At 62.1% G+C, this 10,403-nt stretch overlaps 1 protein-coding gene across 3 annotated transcripts; it reads left to right on the top strand.

The window, feature by feature from the left end:
- The first annotated feature begins 353 nt into the window (after window positions 1-353).
- On the top strand, window positions 354-7,266 carry PLIN5 (perilipin 5). 3 transcript variants are annotated; one of them, XM_080799547.1, is made up of 9 exons: window positions 358-415; window positions 854-905; window positions 1,455-1,530; window positions 1,995-2,190; window positions 3,060-3,142; window positions 3,483-3,663; window positions 4,425-4,624; window positions 5,882-5,998; window positions 6,213-7,266. In XM_080799547.1, the coding sequence occupies exons 3-9, from the start codon at window positions 1,471-1,473 to the stop codon at window positions 6,741-6,743; spliced, it is 1,368 nt and encodes a 455-aa protein (XP_080655673.1). In that variant the 5' UTR covers window positions 358-415; window positions 854-905; window positions 1,455-1,470; the 3' UTR covers window positions 6,744-7,266. The 3 variants fall into 3 exon arrangements, with proteins under 3 accessions (XP_080655672.1, XP_080655673.1, XP_080655674.1); XM_080799546.1 differs by lacking the exon at window positions 854-905 and having other exon boundaries at window positions 354-415; XM_080799548.1 differs by lacking the exons at window positions 358-415; window positions 854-905 and having other exon boundaries at window positions 3,060-3,146; window positions 3,487-3,663.
- Window positions 7,267-10,403: the final 3,137 nt, after the last annotated feature.

Consider the following 10,403-nt stretch of genomic DNA (forward strand, 5'->3'; position numbering starts at 1 on the left):
CAAGGTCACTCCTGGAGGGAGGCGGTGGGAGCTGCGGGATGGTCCTCCCGCTGTCTCCGCGGCAACAGCAGGGTGACAGGTGGCCAAAGCTGGCCGAGGAAAGTAGCTTAATCCTGGGGCGTCCAGCGTCCTCAAGTTACTATGACAACGGCGGAGCTCCCCCCACTTCCCCCCACCCCCGCCCCGACCTCGACTCCGACCCGGACCGAGCCCCAGCGAAGCGAGCAGGGTGGGGAGGGTAGGCTGGAGCCCCGCCCCCGAGACACACCTCCGCCCGGCCCCTCCCCATTGGTCAGTCCCAGAAGACCCGCCCCCCGAGCCACTATAAGGCGGGAGGGGCCGGCGGTGGGCGGAGACTGGAGCGAGAGTCTGGGGTCCGCAGGGGCGCTTGGAGGCTGTGGCTGCACGCGCCCAGGTGAGTGCCACGGGGAGGGCGCCCAGGCGAGCCCCGCAGATTTGAGGGCTCCAGATCAGGTGGGCGGGAGAGGATCCAGCGGCGTGAGAAGGGAGGGGGATGACGGGCCGAGCAGGTGGCGGAGACCCTTGGCCCAGTTGGCTGAAGCTCAGGACCCATTTGGGCGGGGACCAGGGCTCCGAGGGCGCAGGGTGGAGGTAGAGGAAGAACTGCGAGCAGGAGCCTCAGGTCGAGCTCCCCGCTCTGACTCCGCTTAGATGAGTGGCTTTGGAAACACCACGCACCTGCTGGCCGCCTCAGTTTCCCTGTCAGTCTGTGGACTTACTGGGATTCTGCAGCCGCCCCCTCCACCCCTGCAGGGCGCTGCGCATACAGTTCTGTCAGGGGAGGGTGAGTTGGGGGCGGGGAGGGACGGCAGGCACCTCCTCTCCTTTGCAGAAGAGGAAACGTCTCAGAGAGGTGAAGGCACTTGCCCCAAGTCACACAGCAGGTAATGACCAGATTTGAATCCAGGTCTTCCTCTCTCCAGAGTCCATGCTTTGAATCACTACAGTGTCCCCACCTTGCCAGAGCTCTCTAGTGTGCACCTGCTGTGTGCAGAGCCCTGTGCATGCATTGTCGCATTGTCCATGTCCCTCATGACACTGTGAGGCAGGCACTACCATTACCCTAGTTTTTTTTTTTTTTTTTTTTTTAAGATTTACTTATTTATTTGAGAGAGAGTGTGTGGGGGTGTGCAAGCAGGGGAGGGGTAGATGGAGAGAGAGAAAAATCTCAAGCAGACCCCCTGCTGAGCACAGAGCACAACACAGGCCTCACGACCCTGAGATGATGACCTGAGCTGAAATCAGGAGTCAGGTGCTCAACGGACTGAGCCACGCGAGTGCCCCATCATTACCCTATTTTGAGGAAACTGAGGTCGCAAGAAAGAACAATACTTGCCCAAGTCACAAAGCCCAGCGGGACAGAACCCAAGGCCTGGGCAGGACCCAGGGGGGCTGGTGTGTAGAGGCCCCTCTCACCCTGTCCTGCCCCGCAGGGTGTTCGCAGCAGGCATGTCAGAAGATGAGGCTGCCCAGTCCCCCGGAACCAGCTTGTGGGAACAGAACCAGCAGGTGTGGGGCTGCCCCTCCCACGGAGGAGGGGCACAGGCCAGGGTGGGGGGATATCCCTTCTGGGACAGTTCCAGACCAGGTGCCCCCTCTCCTTCCTACCCTTGCTGGACCATGGAGGGGGTGGTACAGCCTACTCATTTCCCAGAGGGGCACAGTGGTGCCGGGAGCGGGGAGTGTCTCTCCCTCCCCCACCCCCCCCCCCCCCCCGGTCTCTGCCAGAGACTCTGCATCCACCCTGCTCCCAGCACTTCACGCCTGTGAATCTCCCAGCCCTAGAAACCCATTTTACAGATGGGGAGGCTGAAGCCCCAGGTTACCTGCGCAGTCCCCCCAACCCTCTCGCCCACGTGGTCCTCCTGGCCCAGAGAGGGGACGTGCGGACTAAGGTGTGGCTGAGCTCCCCACACACCCCCACCCCCGCCCCACCCCATCAGGGGCCCCTCTGATGCCACCTCTTCCCGCAGAACGTGGTGCAGCGCGTGGTGGCCCTGCCGCTGGTCAGGACCACGTGCACCGCAGTCTTCGATGCTTACAGCGCGGCCAAGGACAGGCACCCGCTGCTGGGCTCTGCCTGCCGCCTGGCCGAGCACTGCGTGTGTGGCCTGACCACCCGCGCCCTGGACCATGCCCAGCCGCTGCTCAGCCACCTGCAGCCCCAGTGTGAGTCCCACCCGCGCCCCCCCAAACCCCTACGACCCTGGGTCCCGCCCCCCAAGACCCTGGGTCCTGCGGTCTGCCCCAGCTGCCCCGTCCCCTCCTGCTCCATCCCCGTGACAGGCTCTGGAGGGCACCTGCTGAGTTGGGACCTCCTTGAGAGTGCCGTTTTGTCCGTCCGCCTGTCTGTCCCCCCGGCCACACGTCTCACCCTCCCCCAGTCCTGCCTGCGCCATCTCCCGCACCCCGCCTGCCCCCACTCCCAGCCCTGATTCTACCTGCGTCGCTCCGTAGGTTGTCCCCCTGTGGTTCGATCTCCTGGACCTCCGCTCTTGGCTGTTTATCTGGGCCGCCCTCTTTCTGTCCCCTTCCTGTGTGTCTTGATGTCCTCCCTGGTTGAGCGGCATGACACACCTCAGGTCCCTTTGCCTGTCCACCTCCCTCCCCCTCTACCTCTCTGTCGTTGCGCCTGCATGTCCCGAGCCCCACGTATCCCTGGACTCCTGGGACCAGCTGAGGGGTCCAGCCTGGCACAGGGGTGGGGGTGGATCGAAGACCCTTGACTTCACATCTGACCGAGGAAGGGGGTCACTGGAGGGTCTCCGCTCAGGGCCTTCCCCGCCTCCTCCTCAGCCGGTTTGGGTGACCTTGAGCCTGCTCGCTGGGGCATTTGAGCCGGGCGTGAGTGGGGAGTCACCTTGGCACCCGTGGCAGCCCGGTGGCAGGCCTGAGGCTGGGAGGGCGGTAGAAGCGGTGGGGTCCAGCCTGGTGCCCCACCCCCACCCTCAGGGTCCCCAGCCCCTTGCGGGGTGGCCCAGGCCTCCCTCTACCTTTCCCTACCCCTCCTGCCCTCACTCCCCGCCTCTCCCCACCAGTGGCCACGGTGAACCACCTCGCCTGCCGGGGTCTGGACAAGCTGGAAGAGAAGCTGCCTTTTCTCCAGCAACCATCCGAGACGGTCCGTGGGGACCCAGGGAGGGGTGGAGGTGGGAGGGAGCAGCACAGCCTCCCCAGGACCAGCCTGGACACCTGGGCCAGCCAGACAGGGGGGCTGAGTCAGGTTTGGGCCCAACTCAAAAAACACCAGCCAGAAGAAAATAATCAGCACCGAGTCTAGCAGGTTGGGGCCCGTCATCCCCTCAGCAACCCCGTGCGGGAGAACTTCGCTTTGCCTCCGTCTTATAGAAGGGAAATCGCGGCCCAGAGCCAGGAGGGGCCAGGGACCCCTTGATACCCAGCCCCAGGGAGCTGGGCTGAGAGAAGGAAGTCAAAATCTGGAAGGAGCCCCCTCCCACCAGGTAGTGACCTCGGCCAAGGATACGGTGGCCAGTGGCGTGACGGGCATGGTGGGCCTGGCCCGGCAGGGCCGCCGCTGGAGCGTGGACCTAAAGCGCTCCATGAGCCACGCCGTGGACGTCGTGCTGGGCAAGTCAGAGGAGCTGGTGGACCACTTCCTGCCCATGACCGAGGACGAGCTGGGTGAGGCCGCCACCCTCCTGCCCTGGCCTGCCCCTGACCTTCTGCTCAGTCCGCATCCCCGGTAGGGACGGATCAGAGAAGTCTGGGACTTGGGCAGGGCCACACAGCACTTCAGCAGGAAACACTGAGCTGAGCCCAGACCTGACGTCCGCATCCCCATCCGTGGCCCCCGACCCACGTTCTGCTAGAAATCAGACCACGCAGACCCTAAGAGTCTACAGGGCTCAGAGACCTGAGGGTTGTGAGTTCGAGTCCCAAATAGGGGGGTAAAGAGGACTCAAAAAATAAAATCTTACAAAACAAAACAAAAAGCACCATTCTCCAACTTTCTACCTCCTGTCTCCGATACCAGAGACGATCTGACCTCCCAACCCCTGCTTCAAGGCCCGGGAAAAGCATGTCAAGGCACTCCCTCGTCTGCAGAAAGGCTGCGAGGCATTTATGAGGCACCTACTGTATGCCGAGCACCTGTAGGATATCCCTCATAGACCGCTTAGTCAAGGGGTTGAGTGCCTGGGTTGGAATCCCGGATCTGCCTCTTGCGGGCCGTGGGACGGCACTTCCCTTTGCCTCAGTGTTCCTCATCTGTAAATGGGGCTAATAGCAGTGCCTACATCCTAGGGTCTGGGGAAGGTTAAGTGAGTTGATACTGGTAAAGGAAATGATAAATTAGGGAGTCCGTGGGCTTGTCCACCCAGAAGCAGAGTGAGCAGATGGGGCGGGGTGGCCATGCTGACCCCCTCCCCTGTCCCATCCCGCAGCGGCCCTGGCGGCCGAGGCTGAGGGCCCGGAAGTGGGCTCTGTGGAGGAGCAGAGGAAACACCAGGGCTACTTTGTACGTCTGGGCTCCCTGTCCGCGCGCCTCCGCCACCTGGCGTATGAACACTCCCTGGGGAAACTGAGGCAGAAGAAACACCATGCCCAGGACACGCTGGCCGAGCTGCAGGAGACGCTGGAGCTGGTGAGAGCCCTCTGTCCACGCCCCCGCCACGATGCAGGCCAGTAGGCATGGACCGAGTGCCGGCTGAGGACCCGGTCCTGAGCTGGTCTGAAGGGGGAGGCACAGCCGAGCTCGGCTGCCTCCAGCTGTGTGTGTTTGGGGCTGGGGCAGCTCAGGGAGGGGTCAAGGCTCAGCCTGGAGAGACGGGAAGGGGTTTCGTCTGGTGGGGGGGAGCAAGAGCCGGAATTTATAGGCAGTTAGGGTAGTTCAAGAGCGAGAAAAAGTACCCCCTTCCCTTGCTTTCCTGCCACCAATCCCAGCCCTCCCCAACCTGTAGGTTCTCGCCTCTCCCCTCACTGTCCATCCCTCCCCGCTCCAAGGGACCATGGCAGCTCCCACTTAACTGAGCTGGATAAGTTCAGACGCCCCTAACCCGTTCCTCCCGCTGCCTCTCAACCTCCATCCTCCCGGGGACTCAGGTCAACACCCAGGAGCAAGCGCCGACTCCCCTCTTCTCCTCTGATCCCACATCCCGCACATCAGCCAGTACCCCGGCTCTGCCCATAGCTCCCCCTCCTCTTCAGGCACCCAGGGCCAGCCCACATAACTGCCCCCGATCCCCCCAGCCCCGCCAAGGACTCCACTGTGTCCTCCCCATAGCACCCACCAGGGGGCGCCTATGAGCCCCTCAGACGCTTTATCTCTGAGCACGAGGGCGTCAAGGTCCGCCCACGTTCTAGCAGGGGTGAAAATGCCCTTCCTTTTCAAGGCTGCATCATATTCCAGAGTGCAGATGGACCACACTTTATTTCTATTTATCTCCTAATGCCCGCCCTGCCCCGGGCACCAAAGACACCGTGGGGGTCCAGTAGGGGGATCAGGGCCCGGATGGAGACATGCGAGGGGTTGTGGAATCTGCCCAGCCAGGAGGGCAGGAGGGCAGGAGGGAAGACTTCCTGGAGGGGGAGTCATCTACACTGAAACTTAAACTGGAGCGAACCAGGCAGCGGCATAGAGTGGAGGGAAGTGCGTCGCCAGCAGAGGGAGCAGCACAGGCAAAGTGGGCCCGAGTTTTAGGGGACCCACAGGTCTCAGGGTCTGGCCAAGAGCAGAGGAGAGAGCGGGCAGGTGGGCCAGGCTGGATCAGCAGGCGGGGGAAGGTTGCAGGGAAGAAGATGTTCTCTAGACATTTATTGAGACCAGATCCAGGCTAGGATGCTGGCTCCCCTGAACCCCCAAATCGTCTAGCTCTGACCACCACTATCCCCGTCCCCTCAGATCAACCTCATGCAGTGTGGGGTGACACCCACCACCCCGGCCCGCCCTGGGAAGGTGCATGAGCTTTGGGAGGACTGGAGACAGCGCTCCCCAGAGAACGGCCGCCGCCGCAGCCAGGTAGGGTGGGAGGGAGAGGGTGAGCAGGGGAGTGTGTGTGTGTGGGGGGGGGGCGGTGTTCTGGATCTGCCCGGGTTGCCAGGGGCCAGACTCCAGCTCTCTCAAACCGAGTGCTGAGCTCCGCTGTTTGGAGGGTGCATGGAGAAACTGAGGCAGGGGCTGGTCCAGGTGGGCGGCCATCTGGTACCCTGAGGCCCCTCCCTTCCCCCCACAGGCAGAGCTGGAGACGCTGGTGCTGTCCCGAAGTCTGATGCGGGAGCTGCAGGGCACGGTGGACGCGCTGGAGAGCAGCGTGCGGGGCCTGCCCCGGGGCGCCCAGGAGAAGGTGGCCGAGGTGCGGCGCAGTGTGGACGCCCTGCAGTCCGCCTTCGCCGACGCCCGCCGCTTCGGGGACGTGCCGGCCGCTGCCCTGGCCGAGGGCCGGGGCAGCGTGGCCCGGGCCCACGCCTGCGTGGATGAGCTGCTGGAGCTGGTGGTGCAGGCCGTGCCGCTGCCCTGGCTGGTGGGGCCCTTTGCGCCCATCCTCGTGGAGCGCTCTGCGCCGCCGCCCGACCTGGAGGTTCTGGTGGACGAGGTCGTGGGGGGCCCCGACCCCCGCTGGGCTCACCTGGACTGGCCGGCCCAGCAGAGAGCCTGGGAGGCCGAGCACGGGGACGGGCCAGCCCTCCCAGAGGACATTCCCAAGGAGGAACCCGTGCCCCCCAGTCCCCCCAAGCACACCCTGATGCCAGAGCTGGACTTCTGACCAGAGGGGGCCCCCGCGGCCGGCGGGGCAGCGAGCAGGTGGCCCGCCTCTATCCGAGATCCCTGCTGCCCCCTAGTGGCCGTGTGTGCGCACTATCAGCCCATGCTGTGGCCTGGGCCGGGGTGCAGGGTGGGAGGGGGGGGGGGCTGAAGTCACCATCTTAGACCAGCTTCACTGATCTCACGCCTTCCCCAATCCTTCCCTTGGGCATATGGGGACTGGAACCCAATTCAGGTCCCACTAGCCCCCGGCTGGGTTCATCTGTCAGTGGCCCCCATCCCCGAACCCCAAGAAGCCGATCAAAACTCCCCACAAGAGCGCACGTTTTGCCCAATGGCTTCTACTTGGGGTTTTGAAAAGTGAGCACCCTCCTCCCCCACCACCTTGTACACCCTGGACTGGGGGGTCCCCGAAGATAGCCAGCTGTGTCCGCTGGGCCTGCAGACCCACTTGCTTTGCCCTTTGGGGTTTTGTTTTGGGGTTTTGGGGTTTACCGGAATAAAGGTGCTTTGTGTTGTTCAAAGGCCTAGGCCTAGGCCCCTGTTCAGGCCGGGGTGGGTCTTAGTTGCAGAGTGCCGGGGACCTCAGGTGTGTGACTGCATGGAAGCCAAGGTTCGAGATTTGAAAGCGTGAGAATGCCTCTCTGACCAGCTTGACATCCCGTCGAGTCCCACCTCTAGCGCCCGGCCCACATGGGTTAGGCACCCAGATGCAGCTTCCTGGAATGGAAGCTATTCACACTTTAGTATAAATGAATTTCTTAGCCACTGCAGAGAACGGAATGAGAGGGAGAAAGAAGTCAGACACGGCAGCCCGTCCTATCCCTAGACCCAGGGGTGTCGACCTTGCTGTGATTTCTCTAGCTGCACTGGTCAGAATGGGGCAGACAGAGGCAGGGGAAGGGCCACGGGCCAGTCTCTTGGGGGCCTTCCCAGCCTTTGACCAAATTCTTGGCCGCCCCTCAGACTCCCCTGTGGCTGGGTGGGGTGTTAGGAAACCACAGTGTAATGTGGTGAGGTCAGGGTGGCCTCTGGCTTCCCTAGGACCTGGCCCAGGGGCAGCTCTGGGAGGCTGAACTACCTCCCACTAGCCAGATTAACTTCCCCGCCCCTGGTCAGGAACGTCCATGGCTCCCACTCACCCTCAAACCAATTATCCAAACTCCTTACCCTGGCGTGCCGCGTTCCCACCGAACTCTGCAATTTGCCCACCTCTAGGCCTTTGCACAGGGTGTGCCTGGAGTCCTCTCCCACCCCACCACCCATCTCTTGGACACATCCCATCCATCTTTAAGCCCCGGCCCCAATGCCACCTCCTCCAGGAAGCTTTCCCTCACTCCACCCCAGTGGGATAGCTCCAACAATCTACAGCTCACCTTCTTGAGACTCTAAACCCCCTTCTACCCGGACTTAGAGCCACAGGCAACCTTGTCTTCTCTTCCCCCGCAAGGCTAGGGGCTCCTGGAGGGCCAGGCGTGGTGAGGATGGCAGGGTGGCACACGGGAAGGGCGTTTTGCAGAGGGAGCGACTCGGGCAAACGCATGGCACTGGGGGACAGTGGGGGAGTCAATGTGGCAGGACCAGTGGGAAGGGAAAGCTCATGGACCGAGGAGAAACCTCGGAATGGGGCGGATCAGTAGATACGGCCGTGGGCTTGTGTCTCAGCCTGGCCTACACCTGGGTAGGCAAGTTGCTTGTCTCCTCTGAGCCCGGATTCTTCTCTGTGGGGTGGGTACGAAAGTAGCGAGGCGACCATACTCAGTCCTAGGACGCGCTTCACGCTCGGAAGCTGTTGTTCACTCATTCGTCTGTGCAGCCAGCAAGCAAAGACTGTTGGGAACTTGCTGTGTGCCAGGCAGGCAGCAAACTAGGTAAAAATCCTGCTCTCTGGGACCTTACAGTGCAGCAGGAGAGACAACAAACTATGTGCAAATTATGTCTTAGTTGTATAGATGATGAAAAATATAAAAGGGTTGGGGGATGGGGGGTGTGTCAGGGTAGAAGGAAGGGTGTGTATTTTTAAATAGGAGAAGGGGGTCCAAGAAGACCTCTCAGAGCAAAGACTGACGAGCATTCTGGGCAGGAGGCACTGCCTGTGCAAAGGCCCTGGGGCAGCACTGGCCCTGGTGTGTTGGAGGAACAGTGTGTCTGGAGCAGAATGAGTCGAGGGGAGAGAGGGAGAAGGGGAGGACAGGGAGGTGATAGGGGCCAGGGCCGTGAGGAAGACTAGGGTTTCCTCCAGGGAGGTGGGATCCCTGGGGGGCTTTGGGCAGAGGAGGGCGGGACGTGACTCGGATGTTTGTGATCACTTTTATGATCTTGGCTGGGTTTCTCTGCCCTCACGGTGCTGCGGCAGCCTGTGAGAAGGGGAGGAGCACACCCAAGGTTTCCCTCCTCCCCTGCCACCTTTGGGAAGGATTGGCTGGGAGGTTAGAGTCTGGGGGACATCCCCATTTTGTTCCCCAACTGTTTGGCAAACACAGCGATGGCTCCAAGGAGATGACTTAGGGGTCATCGGGCTGTGTCTGAACCCTCCCTCCCCCCAGCTCAGTGCCCAGAGCCACCAATGGGGTCTGGCCCCTACCCCCACCAGCACACAACTGGGATCCCTGTCCCAGGAGCAGTCGGGGGGAAACTTAGCTCAGGGAGGGTGTCGTTTGTCTGCCGGCCTCTGTGCCAACCCACAGACAGCCCACTCTGCACATAGACTCTGGGGCTGCGTTCGAATCCTGTCTCTGCCACTTTCTGGCTCTGTGGCCTCAGGCAGAGGATGCCTCCTCCAAGAAGTCACCCGGGGTTGTCCCAAGCCCACCAGGCCTGGATCTCGCTCCCAAGATCGCCCGGCTCTTTTAGCACCCTGGACCCATCTGCATTGGGGCCCTAATTTATCGAGGGAAGTCCCTCCTGGAGATTGGCACATCCCCTCCCTGCCCAGGAGAGACCCTGTTCCTCTCTTTCTGCCTGGACAATGCTAAGCTAATGTTTGTTGAGTACCTGCTGGGTACCAGGCACTGGGGTAAACAGGTCATATGCGTGACCATGCTTTGCACTCAGAACTGTCGTATGAGTTGGCCCATTTAGTCAATTGTTTATTAAATGCTGTGCGTGCGCCGGGTATAAATTGATTGCAGGAGACCTTGCTGGGAACAAAATAGGCCTGAGGGAGGAGAGAGAAGGAGGTGTGTGTTGTGCAAAAGGGCCCTCAGGTAGAAGGAAAGCATGTGCAAAGGTCCTGGGGAAGCCCCGTGCCTGGTGCGTTGGAGGGACAGCAAGGAGTCCCATGCGCTGGGGCAGAATGCGCAGGGGTCAGAGAGCTGGAGGAGGTGAGGACCGGGAGACAACAGGACCTTGTGGGCCATGGTGAGGAGTCTGGAAGGGTAAACTGAGGCGCCAGGGTGTTCACTGGCTGAGGAGTCCCAGCAGAGCAGCAATGAGCGCGCAGGCAGTGCCTCGGGGGCATGGGATGGCCCCAAAATCCATCAGCTCAGTGGGGGTGGGGGCCGTGGGCAGAGGCCGCCTGGTGCTGATAGCAGGGGAAAGGTGCTGGGCCCAGGGCCCACGCTGGGCAGGGCAGGCTGCACGTGACTACCCAGGGCCCTCCCCCCGCTGGCTGCCTGCCTCTGCGGGCCGGGCCGTGCCTGCCCCAGACCCTATAAGGCCT

Source organism: Martes martes (assembly GCF_963455335.1).
Source record: "Martes martes genome assembly, chromosome: 1".
NCBI classification, from domain to species: Eukaryota; Metazoa; Chordata; class Mammalia; order Carnivora; family Mustelidae; genus Martes; species Martes martes.